General features: G+C 42.0%; 1 protein-coding gene across 1 annotated transcript in view; it reads left to right on the top strand.

Annotated features, from left to right (window-relative positions):
• The first annotated feature begins 9,216 nt into the window (after nucleotides 1–9,216).
• POU2AF2 (POU class 2 homeobox associating factor 2) overlaps nucleotides 9,217–17,328 on the top strand; it is a 206,545-nt gene continuing 198,433 nt past the window's right edge. The window contains exon 1 of the mRNA XM_063943265.1: nucleotides 9,217–9,321. Within this exon, the coding sequence (XP_063799335.1) occupies nucleotides 9,312–9,321 (10 nt within the window). The 5' untranslated portion in view covers nucleotides 9,217–9,311. The remainder of the gene's footprint in view (nucleotides 9,322–17,328) is intronic.

The following is a 17,328-nucleotide window of genomic DNA, read 5'->3' as shown; positions in this document are numbered from 1 at the left end:
CAGGAATACTCGGGGGCTGTGGTAAAACATAACCGCACATACATTTTAGTAGGAAATGTCTAATGTAATCAACAGGATGGTATTACTCCTTTGTGGGAAATGTTAATTTATTATTTTAATATTGCTTTCATTTTAAACAATGCATTCTCTGTAAAAATATAGTTTACTACCAGTTCTGTTACCATTGTATATTGTCTCTAGATCACAGCACAAGAATTCGGAAAAATGTGCTGTGATTTTAAGGCTGGTAGGGGAACAGGGGGGTAGGGGTTCTTTTTCTGAGCGAACCCTGTTATTTTTCTGGTAGAACAGAAAGCTCCAGATTTATTTTTCATGTTATTAGTACATTTCTCTTTTATTTAAGGCTTCATTAAATCTATATCTTTATATTTATATTAGTTAATTTTGATGTTGTTCACTATAGTTACATTTTATACAGTACTGTGCAAAAGTTTTAGGCAGGTGTGGAAAAAATGCAGCAAAGTAAGAATGCTCTCAAAAACAGAAGTGTTAATAGTTTATATTTAACAATTAACAAAATACAAAAAGAATGAGCAGAAGAGAAATCTAAATCAAATCAATATTTGGCGTGACTACCCTTTGCATTCAAAACAGCATCAGTTCTTCTAGGTACACTTGCACAAAGTTTTTTTGAAGGAACTCGGCAGAGAGGTTGCTCCAAACATCTTGGAGAACTAACCACAGATCTTGTGTGGCTGTAGGCTTGCTCAAATCCTCCTGTCTCTTCATGTAATCCCAGACAGACTCAATGTTGAGATCAGTGCTCTGTGAGGACCATATCATCACTTGCAGGACTCCTTGTTTTTCTTTATGCTGAAGATAGTTCTTAATGACACTGGCTGTATGTTTGAGGTCATTGTCCTTCTGCAGAATCAATTTGGAGCCAATCAGATGCCTCTCTGATGGTATTGTATAATGGATAAGTACCTGCCTGTATTTCTCAGCATTGAAGCACAAAGAAACCGGACAACGTTGAGGACTGTAGATGCAGTGGTCGGTCAAAGAAACTAAGTGCATCAGATGAAAGACACATCATGCTTACTTCCCTTCACAATTGGAAGATGTCCAGCAGTGCCATCAGCTCAGAACGGGCAGAAACCAGTGGAACCCAGGCACACCTATCTACTGTTCAGAGAAGTCTGGCCAGAAGTGGTCTCCATGGAAGAATTGCAAACAAAAAGCCATACCTTCAATGTGGAAACAAGGCCAAACAACTCAACTATGCACAAAGACATAGGAACTGAGCTGCAGAGAAAAAAACTGTTGATAAAAATGTCACCAATTGACACTTTTATGTAGTGCAGTTTTTTTCTTTTTTTAATGTGTATCTTTGTGGAGTTGGCAATTTTTCAACTTCACTAAACTGCAGCAGGGTTGTTTCAATACATTGGTAGCAGGTGCTCTGGACTGATGAGTCAAAATTTTAAATATCTGGCTATAACAGAAGGCAGTTTTTTTTGCTTAAGGGCTGGATAGAGGTACAGTAATGGGGTCTGCAGGCAACAGTGAAGCATGGTGAAGGTTCCTTGCAAGTTTGAGGCTGCATTTCAGAAAATGTAGTTGGCGATTTGGTCAGGATTAATGGTGTCCTCAATGCTGAGAAATACAGACAGGTAATTATCCATCATGCAATACCATCAGAGAGGCATCTGATTGGCTCCAAATTTATTCCAACTATCATAGGTGCAGTGACGTGCAGTGGGGTGAGGCAGGTGAGGCAGAGCCTTTCCTGTCATACTTATGTATAAAAAAGAGTTTTGACTGAAAAAAGTATATTAAAACTACTAATAATATGTTTGAAATATCTTCTTTGCATTATTCTAATAATTTTTATAGCCCAACCTCTGGAGTAAAAAGTCTATGGCAGGTGAGGCAGTGCCTCACCTGGCTAACTTTTCCGCACATCTCTTATCAAAACTCACCAGATTTCCAGGAGTTTATACTGCTGCACCTGTGTATAATGCCCAGATGTACACTTTGGCTCATATAGTGCATGGAATTCTGGCTCTGCGGTTAGCCAGTGCCTCCTGAGCCATTTAGCTCACTGCACGTCCCTGCGATAGGTGTATCTATTATTATGTAACAATGGGTGTATTGGTCCCAATCACTGGTGTGATTACTCAAATGCGTACTATGAGATGTAAAAGATACAAAAAAAGTGCACTCAATGTGGTGAATTAATACAATCAGTGAGCTGAAATGTACTTACAGTAGCCAGGAAAGAAGCAAACTTTAACTCAAAGACCTCAATTGAGACAAATTTTCACCAGTGTTAGGCACGTGAGAAATGAGAAATATAAAAACATAACAGAACTGATGCAGAATCAGTTCTAAGCCAGGTTGCATAGAGTGTACTGAATGAATTTCACGCTCACAGAAAGGAACACCTACATTACATATTCATATATAAAGACCAGAATGGATTTTACAGACATCAACCTTACAACAAGAAAGGCAGAACAGGGGTGGGAATGGAGTTCAGTTGGGGGTGACTTCATGGAAATATGGCCATGCAGACCAACTTAGACACTAAGCAGGATTCATGTTTTGTACTTGCTACAAGAATATACACTCACAATCAGGGAGATGGAAAACTGGTTCTTGATAAGAAAATCCAAGCACCAGCATGTATAGACTAATACCCCTTTTCCACTTATGAGCACGGGTCGCAGCCGGGAGCCTGACACGGGAGCTGCTCCCTGCTGCGACCCGTGCTCGGCCCCTTTCCCATCAGCAGTCACAACCCGGCATATGCCGGGTTGGTGACGCTTCTAGTGACGCGGCAGGGGCGGCGCAGGGAGATCACATGATCTCCCAGTGCCGCCCTTCCATACAGTGTAAATGGGAGCCGTGTCGCATCGACGCGGCTCCCGTTTACACTACAACCCTACCCGGATCAGTCCCGTGTCCTACCCAGGTAAATAGCCGGGTAGGATTCACGGGTCACTTGATCCGGGTTTACCCTTTTCCACTTGCAAAAAACACGGGTAAATGCGCGCCCCCGTGCATTTACCCGTGTTTTTTAAGCTAGTGGAAAAGGGGTATAAGGGGTACATTTACTAAGCAGTGATAAGAGTGGTGAAGTGAGCCAGTGGAGATATTTCCCCATCAACCAATCAGCAGCTCTGTATCATTTTATAGTATGCAAATTATAGATGTTACTTCAGTGCTGATTGGTTGCCATGGGCACTTCTCCACTGGCTCACTTCTCCGCTCTTATCACTGCTTAGTAAATGTACCCCTAAGTACTGTAGGTCTCCCAGACACCTCTTGAACTCATTTCTCAGATGAACACCTGAAAGTAATGAAGCAGACTGTTCCCATGATATAAAAAAAACCCATGTGTCAGTCAGTTCCTTACCAAAAACCCTAAAACTTCACTTTCACGTTTGTAACTTTAATTTCCAAATCGTATCATTAAAGAAACATAAACCAATGATAGGTGAGCTCTAAACATAGTTTTTCCAAACTCCACAAAAATATTAAAAACTTCATGTAATTTTGGTCTTATCTCTTAATCTGAGAGTTCCTTCTATGCCATTTTTTCGTATCTGATTATTTTTTTCTTTATTGTATTTCTCTAACCTAACTAATGTAGGGTAAAAATAGGTATTTTACACCCAGTTTAATCAGACAGTTTGCCCTAAACCAGATTTGACTTGGGCTTTTTAAGATGCGTAAACACAATGCAATATTGCATAGGATCCGGCTGATATCGTCCGGTTCCTAATAATATTGTATAGTGTGTATGCTAGATATAGTGTAGGTTGCACGCTCCTGTGGGTCGTGTGCTGCATCATACGTCAGACCTGCATTTGGCAGCATGGTCCTGCTCCTCCCCCCACCGCCGTTCGGTGCAGCCGACATTGGGCCTAATTCAGTGCTGTTCGCAGCAGCAAATTTGTTACCAGTTGGGCAAAACCATGGGGGTCATTTAGACCTGATTGCATGCTAAGGTTTTTTTGTAGCGCTGCGATCAGGTCAGAACTGCGCATGCATATATGCTCCGCAATGCGCAGGCGCATTGCCTCCGGCGACGGGGATCGCCGGAAAGCAACGGAATGTACAAAGAAAGCGATCGCACCGGCGATCGCAAGAAGATTGACAGGAAGAGGCCATTTGTGGGTGTTACCTGATCATTTCCAGGGAGTGTCCTGAAAATCGTAGGCGTGTCCAGCCGTTGGAAGGGAGGGTTCCTGACGTCAGCTCCGGGCCGGATGATCGCACTGGAAGAGTTAGTCCTCAAACATTTATTTGTGCAGCTCTCTGCACATGAGATCGCACCCCTGCACAGCAACTATCCCCTTCCCCTGTAGGAGGCGAATATCTGATCGCAGGGATGCAAAAAACGCTCCCTAGCGATCAGGGCCCCATGTGCACTACAGGAGGGGCAGATATAACATGTGCAGAGAGAGTTAGATTTGGGTGGGGTGTGTTCAAACTGAAATCTAAATTGCAGTGTAAAAATAAAGCAGCCGGTATTTACCCTGCACAGAAACAATATAACCCACCCAAATCTAACTCTCTCTGCAAATATTATATCTGCCCCCCCTGCAGTGCACATGGGGGGTCATTCCGAGTTGTTCGCTCGCAAGCTGCTTTTAGCAGCATTGCACACGCTAAGCCGCCGCCTACTGGGAGTGAATCTTAGCTTCTTAAAATTGCGAACGGAAGATTCGCATTATTGTGAAAATACATCTCTGTGCAGTTTCTCAGTAGCTCGAGACTTACTCGGCATCTGCGATCAGTTCAGTGCTTGTCGTTCCTGGTTTGACGTCACAAACACACCCAGCGTTCGCCCAGACACTCCTCCGTTTCTCCAGCCACTCCCGCGTTTTTCACAGAAACTGTAGCGTTTTTTCCCCACACACCCATAAAACGGCCTGTTTCCGCCCAGAAACACCCACTTCCTGTCAATCACATTACGATCACCAGAACGAAGAAAAAACCGTGAGTAAAATTCCTAACTGCATAGCAAATTTACTTGGCGCAGTCGCAGTGCGAACATTGCGCATGCGCACTAAGCGGAAAATCGCTGCGATGCGAAAAAATTTACTGAGCGAACAACTCGGAATGACCACCATGGTTTTGCCCAAATGCTAATAAATATGCTGCTGCGATCAACTCTGAATTAACCCCATTGGCAAGTGTGTTTGCACTTGCCAATGTCGGGAGTGCCATCGTAGGCGATGTCGCATCGTGCGGACATCGCACTGATGTGTACATAGCCAAAGCCACATGCGATTTAGGGGGTTTGAAAGCAACACTTTTTGCACAGCTCACCAGTGGTTCAGGTTTCTCCACCAGTAGATATGGTGCTTTCAATGTGAATTCCACTGTTGATGTGGGGTGATATGTGGTGGTGTGAAAGCTGCCAAATTAAGCACATTTTAGTACGTTTTCACCCTGGACAGTCCATGCTTTCTGAATGTTTGTAACAAGTAAAGTTCCTCCCATAGCAGGTTGGTACCCACATCCTGTGCCTCACATACCTGCACTCACAATCAGTTGTTGGGGCTATGTTCAAATCACTAAACGAAGAAACTCTCTTAATAAACAATTGTAAAATGGATCAGATTGTAGTACATATATAGTTTATCCTATTACCCTTTGGAAATGGGTATTGTCTCTTTCCTGTCTCTCTTGCCATGTACTGTACCGTCACAGCCTCTGCATCTCTCTTCAGACTCCCGCTTAGTTGCTATTGCCATGCTTTCCCCCTCTGTCCATTGTGTCTTCCACCAGTTTGCATGGTATCCTACTTTCATTTTTGTGTTTTTATATTTCAAAACAGCACCAACAAAGGCTAGTTACAATGTGTGCTTCTGTCTTTACAGTGGACTATGCATGGAGCCTAATAATGTACTAGGCAAGGTGGGGTTTTTTTGTATGGTAGCGATGTATTGCTTGGGATGTTTATTAAATTGGAGGTCAGGCATCTCAAGTCTTCCTGTGTGCTTACTGATTAGCATTTAAGATTTACAGTTATAGCAAAAATCATCAAACATTTTATTCTCATATCCATGGATAATGCTTTACTTGCAAATTTGCTTCATTCTGTGCAGCAAGACTGCTACAATAGGATTTAATTGCACTAGCAATATATTTGAATGAAGTAAAATGCATTGATGATCGGGTAAGGCAGCTGGTGTTCCCTGATTTGCCATTGGGGTCGAACTACAAGGGAAATAGATGCAATCATCACCATAGTGTCTGTAGGAGAGCTGAACAGTATCCAACTTTCCAAAAAGAAAAGTGGATTAGTTGTCCATGGCAACCAATAATTTTCTAGCTATCATGTAATGCAGTGATTTTCAACCTTTTTTTACTCGCGGCACACCGAACAATATTTTAAAATTGCCAAGGCACACCATCAGTTCCCCACAGAAAAAAACTAAACACACACATTGGCCCTCACAATAAAAAAAGAATAGAAAAAAAAACATCCACACATACATTGGCCTACACAGAAAAAACAATCACATTGCTCCCCACATATATCATGTTGCCCTACATAAATCAATCACATTTCTCCCCACATGAATTATTCACATTGTTCCCCCCATAAATCCTTATTCTCCCCACATAAATTTTATTGAAATCCTATTGTTCCCCACAGGAGAAATAAAATAACAAATATTATCAGCTGTCCTCCTCCCTGTCCCTCAGTGGCAGGGGTTGTTCATAGTGGAGTTCTGCGAATACTGAGCAGCAGGCGGTCGGGCAGGTGTGGATGTGGGTGGGCAAGGAAAGCTGTGTATGCAGGCGGGAACTGCAAGATGTTAATGCAGGCGGGTGGGCTGGGTGGGTGGTGAGAAGCGGCGGCCGTGACCTATGATATCACATCGTTTTCAAGGCATAGGTCACGGCCGGAGCACGACTGATCCTCTAAGAAGAGCCCGGGCCAACAGTTCACTGTGAAGGTGCAGTAAACTGCTCTGGCTCCGCGGCACACCTTGCAACTGGCCACGGCACACTGGTTGAAAAAGCCTGATGTAATGTATCAAGTACATTCTATAAAATGATAACTAGAAGAAGATTGATTCATATGGGCAACTTGCCCACGTGTACTCTTTAGGAGGTTTGATACATCTCCCCCTAAGTGTTGACTATAGTGCATTTTTCTTGCCTTCTCACTGACTACTGTCTTTGTTTCTTGGCTTTGGTCTGTCCAATTCTTTTTCTATATATGCCTCTATTCAGTGGTGTATCTATAATGTGGGGAGGGCAGTGCACATGGGGGGTGATTTCGAGTTGATCGCATGGTAGCAGTTTTCTGCAGCCATGTGATCAGATAGTCAACGCCTATGGTGGAGTGTACTTTAGCTTAGCAAGCGTGCAAACGCTTTTGCAGGGGAGCTGTGCACAAACTGTGTGTGCAGTTTCTGAGTAGCTCTGAACTTACTCAGTCACTGCGATCACTTCTGCCTGTCTGGTCCCGGAATTAACGTCAGACGCCCGCCCGACACGCCTGCGTTTGCCTCAATACTCCCAGAAAATGGTCAGTTGCCTCCCAGTTACACCTTCCTGCTGTCAATCTTCTAGTGTTAACCACTGCGAACGCTTCCATCGTAGCTGCCATCGCTGCCTGCCGGCTGTCGCTGCCCTTCGCTGGGCAATGATGCACCTGCGCATTGGCGGCCGCACACATGCGCAGTTCGGACCCGTTCGCGTGGCTGTGAAAAAAAGCAGCGTGCAAACAGGTCGGAATGACCCCCATGGATCCAAGGAGGTCCACACTGCAAAAAAGTGCACCTTTACTTATCTCCTGTCTGGCATAGGCGCAGATCTCTGGCATTAGCCTTGGAAATATGACACCAGTGCTATATTTCTGAAGACTGTGCCAGAAGTATGTGCATGCACAGTGTCAAACTGAGACATGGAGGGCCCACCGGGGTAATACAGTGGTAGAGGCCAATGATTAGGCATGTGGTCAGGCGGCACAGGGGTTTGGCTAACCATTAGAGAGTGCATGGTCTGGGCCCCTTGATAAACATATATAGTAAATATTGCTAATGCAGGCATGATAATGTACCATGTTAATAAATGGAATGCAATGTAGTCCTGTGCAGTATAATGTAACATATGTATCATGTATAACTCAAGTGCACAGTCTGGAACCATGATCCCTATAGGCGGATGTGTAGCCACAGGCAATGGAGTCCACCGGGGATATCCCCTGTTTCCTTGTGGGCCAGTCGAACTATGTGCATGCACAAAACACTCTATACAGTGCCAGGGCCTCTCATAGTCCACACATGTAAATATATCTGTCAATGGGGGATTGTGACCCATGGACATCCACACACAGGCCCCCTCTCATATTAATACACCCCTGTCCCTTCTTCTCTCAATCAGCTTCTTTTTTTTGTCTGTCTGCCCCTGATAGTCTCTTCTACTCTATTCTTGATTCATATCTTGCCCTTTTCTGTCCTTTGTACGATTCCCTTATTGCTCCATGTTTTTCACCTTTTTGCCTCTGGTGTTTTTATTTTTTTTGTCTAACATCTTTTCATCCGTATTGCTAACATCCCGTTGTGCTCTATGCTCTTTCTGCCAACCTTACTTGGCACAATGGAGCTATATCATAGCATATGTGCCGTTGTGGCATTTTCCATTATATTAGAGTTTATATAGATTTATTACTAAATATTGTGCATACACTGCATTGTGCAGCCAAATTATTATCTATGCTGAATTTCAAGATAAGTTGGTTAAATATTTTTATACGAAACAAATTTTATAGGGTTGCAGTTACCAGCACCTTCCCATTTTAACCCTGTAGCATAAAAAAATCATATATTCTTCTGCATAACATTTTATTTGAGAAAACTCAAACTGAAGGGCTAACAAAATCATTATTTCAAGTAATGTTTAGTATTAAGGTAGGAAAGGCTGTTATAGACGGTGGTATATTGAAGACACATAATGTATGAAGAGTATTCACAAATGCTACAAAGCAACATAAAATACAATATACCTCCCTGTGTAAAACTAAAACATGGCTTATTAAGACATATAAACATGGTAGCACAGGATCACATCCTGCACTGACAATGCAAATCATGGAGACATACAAGCAAAGGAGTATTTGCATGTAAACAAATAAGGGAAAAAGTAATTTTGGACACACTACAAGCTGTAAAAATGTCCCTTTCTTTCCACCTTTGTACTAAATGATGTGAACACATTCTATTCACATTTTATTCCTTCCTTGGCTGCTGAGAAGATCCATGCTGAAGGCTAACCAGTGCTGTAAACAGCAGGACCAGTAGCTGAGCACAAACAACATGGAGGCAGGTTAGTAGGAAATGTATGGAGTTAGCACAGTAGTCTCATATGTATGCAATGTCAGTCTGTGTGTATACTACAATTCCTATACACTAAAAGGGATGCCTGTATACGATGCTGATTCAAGATTTTTTTTAATTACGAGACGTCAGTGTGTCACAAAAATTATGTTAAGCAAATACCATTCTTTGTTCAGACATAGCTTTTGATCTGTGTGACGAATCAATGTAGTATGTTGCATATGATCAAAGACACGTGTAACCTCCAGGGCCTGCTGATACTTACAGGCCAATTTTTTTTTAAACTAATTGACAGCCATACCTTAAAGCCTGCCTGCCTTTGTTGAGGTTCCTCTCAGTTTAGGACCGTGAGAAAATATCTATAGATCACGCGTGAAACCACTTCATGCCAGCGGTTAAGAAAATTATACATTTTTATGTTTTTAATGTTACCTATTAAAATAATGATTAATTATACACAATGGTTATATGCCTGTTAGAGAATACAAGTGTTGATGGGAGTTATTGCTTAGAGGGATTGATCTAATTGCTTAATCCAGTATGCATGTGATGATAATATGGAAATTATTTTTGTAACATAGTAATAATAATCACAATAATGAAAGTGTGGAACATCTTTACGTTCTGCCTATAAAAAGCATAGACATTTAAAGGTATGAAGCATAGGCGGAGAATATATTTTGAGAGTGGGAGAGATGTCAGTGTCCTGAAACAATATTTTGAATTACACAACTATCTTACCTTTCTTTGAATGTCAGAACAACTTTGCTTGCTAAGAAATTTACTCAGAAGATACTCTCTCCATATTTCTTTCACGGGATGCAGTCAATTTACCGACAATCAAAATCCCGACAGCAATTGACCGATGGTCAAAATCCCGACAAGGTCAAAATACCGACATTTAAAATACCGACAAGGTCAAAATACTGACATGTAAAATGTCGACAGGTCATGTCGGCATTTTGACATGTCCACATTTTACACGTCGGTATTTTAAATGTTGGTATTTTGTCCATGTCGGGATTTTGACCTTGTCGGGATTTTGACCGTCGGGATTTTGATTGTAGGTATTTCATACCGATCCCTCTTTTACAATGTCCATCCTTGACCTAGGATTTTAGTTGTTGCTCTTAACCACTTAATTGGCACAGTCAGATCACATGCAACCGCGCTGCCCCACTGTGTCCCCCAGTTTTTGACGAGGATGTCCTTTGTGCAGATTTGCATAATATAAAATTTAAATAATTAAAAAAATACTTTTAAAACTATATTAAATAAAAAAAGAATTATGAACGGTTTTGAAGGTAAAAATCATCAGTTAAGTGGATAAAGGAATAGACAATTAACGGATAGTATTTAAAGTCTGTTAGAAATTTTATTTGCTCTCAGTATATTCAAATATTCAAAGCACCTTCCGCTATGATAAACATTATGTCAGCGCTACTAAAATACTGTCATTCAGTTTGTCACCGTTATCTGTACAAATTGGGGATCCGGTGTTTAGGTCGACAGCACTTAGGTCAACACTCATTAGGTCGACCACTTTTGTTCGACATGCATTAGGTAGACATGGTCAATAGGTCGACATAGTCACTAGTTGACATGACAAAGGTCGACACATGAAAAGTTCGACATGATTTTAAAAAAAAATTGACCTTTTTCATACTTTCCGATCCACGTGGACTACGATTGGGAAAAGTGACCTGTGCTGAGCGCAGCGGTAACGGAGTGAGGTACCTTGCCCGAAGCATGGCGAGTGAAGTGAGCCATGCGAGGAGATACGGTGCACTAATTAGGGTTCCTGGTCACTTTACGCGGAAAACGACACCCAGAATTTTTTTTTAAACTCATGTCAACCTTTTTCCATGTCGACCTATTTCATGTCGACCTAATGACCATGTCGACCTATTTCATGTGTTGACCTAGTCACTGTCGACCAATAGTAGTTGACCTAATGACTGTCGACTTAGATACTGTCGACTCTTTGATTCACACCTGTATAAATATATGCCTTTTTCTCTAGTTTAGATTTAACTGTAAGAACCTGTTCTGTGGTTATTTATATTTCTTATTTGTTGTTCTTTAGCCATTTCTAAGTCTGGCTTCATTTAGCAGACAAACAATATATTGTCCCGTCCATCAGCTCATGTGTACACCCTAGTAACCATGGTAATGGCTAATAGGATACAATATATTGTCCCGTCCATCAGCTCATGTGTACACCTTAGTAGCCATGGTAATGGCTAATAGGATACAATATATTGTCCTGTCCATCAGCTCATGTGTACACCCTAGTAACCATGGTAATGGCTAATAGGATACAATATATTGTCCCATCCATCAGCTCATGTGTACACCCTAGTAGCCATGGTAATGGCTAATAGGATACAATATATTGTCCCGTCCATCAGCTCATGTGTACAGTCACCCTAGTAACCATGGTAATGGCTAATAGGATACAATATATTGTCCCGTCCATCAGCTCATGTGTATACCCTAGTAGCCATGGTAATGGCTAATAGGATACAATATATTGTCCCGTCCATCAGCTCATGTGTACACTCTAGTAGCCATGGTAATGGCTAATAGGATACAATATATTGTCCCGTCCATCAGCTCTTGTGTACACCTTAGTAGCCATGGTAATAGCTAATAGGATACAATATATTGTCCCGTCCATCAGCTCATGTGTACACCCTAGTAACCATGGTAATAGCTAATAGGATACAATATATTGTCCCGTCCATCAGCTCATGTGTACATCCTAGTAACCATGGTAATGGCTAATAGGATACAATATATTATCCCGTCCATCAGCTCATGTGTACACCCTAGTAGCCATGGTAATGGCTAATAGGATACAATATATTGTCCCGTCCATCAGCTCATGTGTACACCCTAGTAGCCATGGTAATAGCTAATAGGATACAATATATTGTCCCGTCCATCAGCTCATGTGTACACCTTAGTAGCCATGGTAATAGCTAATAGGATACAATATATTGTCCCGTCCATCAGCTCATGTGTACACTCTAGTAGCCATGGTAATAGCTAATAGGATACAATATATTGTCCCGTCCATCAGCTCATGTGTACATCCTAGTAACCATGGTAATGGCTAATAGGATACAATATATTGTCCAGTCCATCAGCTCATGTGTACACCCTAGTAACCATGGTAATGGCTAATAGGATACAATATATTGTCCCGTCCATCAGCTCATGTGTACACTCTAGTAGCCATGGTAATAGCTAATAGGATACAATATATTGTCCCGTCCATCAGCTCATGTGTACATCCTAGTAACCATGGTAATGGCTAATAGGATACAATATATTGTCCCGTTCATCAGCTCATGTGTACACCCTAGTAGCCATGGTAATAGCTAATAGGATACAATATATTGTCCCGTCCATCAGCTCATGTGTATACCCTAGTAGCCATGGTAATGGCTAATAGGATACAATATATTGTCCCGTCCATCAGCTCATGTGTACACTCTAGTAGCCATGGTAATGGCTAATAGGATACAATATATTGTCCCGTCCATCAGCTCATGTGTACACCTTAGTAGCCATGGTAATAGCTAATAGGATACAATATATTGTCCCGTCCATCAGCTCATGTGTACACCCTAGTAACCATGGTAATAGCTAATAGGATACAATATATTGTCCCGTCCATCAGCTCATGTGTACATCCTAGTAACCATGGTAATGGCTAATAGGATACAATATATTGTCCCGTCCATCAGCTCATGTGTACACCCTAGTAGCCATGGTAATGGCTAATAGGATACAATATATTGTCCCGTCCATCAGCTCATGTGTACAACCTAGTAGCCATGGTAATAGCTAATAGGATACAATATATTGTCCCGTCCATCAGCTCATGTGTACACCTTAGTAGCCATGGTAATAGCTAATAGGATACAATATATTGTCCCGTCCATCAGCTCATGTGTACATCCTAGTAACCATGGTAATGGCTAATAGGATACAATATATTGTCCCGTCCATCAGCTCATGTGTACATCCTAGTAACCATGGTAATGGCTAATAGGATACAATATATTGTCCCTTCCATCAGCTCATGTGTACATCCTAGTAACCATGGTAATGGCTAATAGGATACAATATATTGTCCCGTCCATCAGCTCATGTGTACACCCTAGTAGCCATGGTAATAGCTAATAGGATACAATATATTGTCCCGTCCATCAGCTCATGTGTACACTCTAGTAGCCATGGTAATAGCTAATAGGATACAATATATTGTCCCGTCCATCAGCTCATGTGTACACTCTAGTAACCATGGTAATAGCTAATAGGATACAATATATTGTCCCGTCCATCAGCTCATGTGTACATCCTAGTAACCATGGTAATGGCTAATAGGATACAATATATTGTACCGTCCATCAGCTCATGTGTACACCCTAGTAGCTAGGGTAATAGCTAATAGGATACCGCCTTGATGCCTGTGAACGATGTCATTTACAGACATATCACATTGACTGTGTAGCACAGCAGATGCGGATATCCACTCTATGGATAGAAGTATTCTGACGACTGACCATCACACCAACAGGGACTGTAATTACACTGTATTCAAATTCATTTACTTTAATACGGAGTTGGTCCCCCTTTGCAGCTATAAAAGATTCCACTCTTCTTGGAAGGCTTTCCACAAGATTTTGGCATGTTTCTGTGGGAATTGGGGCATATTCATCCTGTAGAGCATTTATGAGGTCAGGCACTGATGTTGGACAAGTAGGCCTGGCTCGCAATCTCCATTCCAGTCAGCGGTGGTTGCAGCGCCGACCAAAATCTCCAGGGGAGAGCTTGCCAACAAATATGAACATACATGTGAAATTGTATGTAACATATGTGCTGGCTTCCTTCCCAGTGGATCAGCAGCATGGAAGACACTGCTCAGCATGTCTATCTTCAATAAGCCCACCCCAGACTCCCATTGGCTGGCTGAAGATACACAGTCTGGGCAATGTATGCCTGTCTTCCATGCGTGCGCCAGTTGCAGAGCCCAGGGGCAGCAGCCTCCGCTGGTTCCTGTTCATCCCAAAGGTGCTCAATTGGGTTGAGGACAGGACTATGTACGAGCCAGTCAAATTCTTCCACACCAAACTCATGAAGCCATGTCTTTATAGTCCTTGCTTGTAGAGTGGGTCACAGTCATGTTGGAATAGAAAAGGGTCTTCCCGAAACTGTTGCCACAAAGTTGGAAGCATAGCATTGTCCAAAATGTGTTGATATGCTGAAGTATTAAGATTGCTCTTTACTGGAGATAAGAGACCTAGCCCAGACCCTGAAAAACAGCCCTATACCATATCCCTCCTCCACTAAACTTCACAGTTGACATAATGCAGGCAGGCAGGTAACGTTCTCTCGGCATCCACCAAACCCAGCCTCACCCATTTGACTGCCAAACAGAGAAGCATGATTCATCACTTCACAGAACACATTTCCATTTTCCACTGCTCCCCAGTCCAGTGTTGGTGTGCTTTACACTCCTCCATCCAACGCTTAGCATTGGACTTGGTGATGTGAGGCTTGCATGCAGCTGCTCGGCCATGGAAAGTGATTCCATTAAGCTCTCACCGCACAGTTTTTGTACTTACATTAATGACTGTGGAAGTTTGGAACTCTTTAGCTATGGAAACAGCAAAGCATTGGCGACTTTTATGCACCATGCGCCTTAGCAGCTGTTGACCCTGCTCTGTGATTTTACTTGGTCTTCTGCTTTGCTGTTATTGCTAAATGCTTCCACTTTCTAACAATATGATATACAGTTGACAGTGGAATATCTAGCAGGGATGAAATTTCACCAACTGTTTTATTGCAAAGACGGCATCCTATCACAGTACCACACTTGAAGTCACTGAGTTATCAGAATGACCCATTTTCTATCACAAATGTTTGCAAATGGAGACTGCATGGCTAGGGGCTTGATATTATACACCAGTGGCAACGATATGATTGAAACACCTGAATTCAATAATTAACAGGTGTGGCCAAATACTTTTGCCATACAGTCACTGGCGTACAGTATCTATAATGGGTACAGTGTGTATGGTGCACACGGGCCCCTGGGTCCAGAGGGGGCCCACACCGCACACACTCCACCCATTTCTTCTATACTCACCTTTCCGGCATCCATCGGTGACTGTGTGTGGGCCCCCTCCTCTCCCATAGCCATCACTGCCGCTGCTAGCGCTCTGAGCGCTAGAGACTCTGGCACCGTGCCAGAGTCTACAGCGCATACACAGGACTCTGGAAGAATGGCACGGCGGACATTTTTTCAGAGTCCTGTGCCAGAGTCTCGGTGCTGAGAGCGCTGATAGCGGCAGTGACGGCTACAGGAGAGGAGGGGGCCCATACACGGAGTCTGCACACGGGTTCCCTCCTCTCTAGAAACGCCTTTGCATATATTGTATTTTGCAGATATATGTTGCATCTTCCTGTGTGTACGGGCTACCGACAGACCCCTATGCTGACTGCAGGACCTGCTGATAATTATGTCACTACCAGTTCCTGTGACCATGCGGGTCAGACAGCAGGTTGGTGTGTTGCACATATCGTTTGTGCAGAACACTTACCAAATTGTTGGATCAGTCATCATGTCATGTGACCAGGCAATCCATCATTTAGGCATGTACTTAGCCTTATGTACACTTACACAGTTGAAAAGCTAATTGTTTTTATATGGCAGTTTGATCATGGAAGAAAATTGTATATATTTTATTCTTACAAGAATTTGTTCACGAAATAATGAATTGGATGATCAGTTCATGGGTTCATTTCTTACAGTGTGCAGTATGTGTAAATTGCAAGAATCATAATAAAGCTAACATTTTTTTGTTGCAAATAATATATTTATTGGGCAAAAACAGTGTACATTAACCTACAGGGGACTGTGACATCAGTACATTTATGTTACCTTTATGAAACATGTTACAGTTTAGGTGCAATGATTTATTTATCTATCTTGTTGTTTTTTCTATATTATTCTGCATTGATTTTTTTCCTTCTGAAAATAGTTTTCAACAAACTTGCAACGTGCTTAGTGTGAGGTCAAAAAGTGTCTTATATAAATGAAAGAAAATGTCTATCATCAGATCCTGTTAACTTGTAAATTTTATTTGCGTGATTTCAAAGGGGAAAACAATATGCATATTGCAACGTGACATTTAGTATGCAATATATTAAAGTAAAATAAATAAAATATAAGAATGGTAAAAAAATATTAATGATGATAAAATAAATATTATATAGAAGAGAGAACAGGGGAAGGTCTAAAAAAATTGTAGGAAGACAATTGGGGTATATGTGTGCAAGGTAATATGTATCAAAAATGTTTAAATTAGCTATGAGTATTTTTTTAAACAAAATCAGTGTTGCTTATTCATTATTGTGTATTACCCCATAATACACGTGGAAACATTATTTTCTGCATGCTTGTAGAAAAATAAATAATCTGAGCCATTCATAATTTTTTGGAATGCTGAAGATCTCATGGATACAGTATATGGCACATGTGCCCTCACACTAGTACGGTGACAATTATTTATTAAGCTCTGAAAACTGAAGTTTTCTAAGCTTGACTGCTTAAATTAATGTTATCTCTAGACAAAATTTGCCCACTGAGTTTTGCTTACTCCCATGGGAAGGAGGGCCAAATTTCAAAGAGGTAACTATTCTGGTCTCTGCACATCCTCTGGCCCACGATGTGCGTATGTGTGAGCTCAGTTAGTAATAATAAAAAATGTAGCACCGCTACGATCATTCACACTGACATGCGGGGGGATGCCCAGCACAGGGTTATCCCACCCCACATGTCAGTGCTGCCCCCCCCCTCGCAGAAGTGCAAAGGCATCGCACAGTGGCGATGCCTTTGCACTTCAAGAGTAGCTCCCGACCAGCGCAGCTTTAGCGTGCTGGCCGGGAGTTACTTATCGCTCCCCGGCCCGCAGCTGCT

Source organism: Pseudophryne corroboree, chromosome 10 (genome assembly GCF_028390025.1).
Source record: "Pseudophryne corroboree isolate aPseCor3 chromosome 10, aPseCor3.hap2, whole genome shotgun sequence".
In the NCBI taxonomy this organism is placed as follows: Eukaryota; Metazoa; Chordata; class Amphibia; order Anura; family Myobatrachidae; genus Pseudophryne; species Pseudophryne corroboree.
This window is presented reverse-complemented; position numbering and strand designations above follow the sequence as displayed.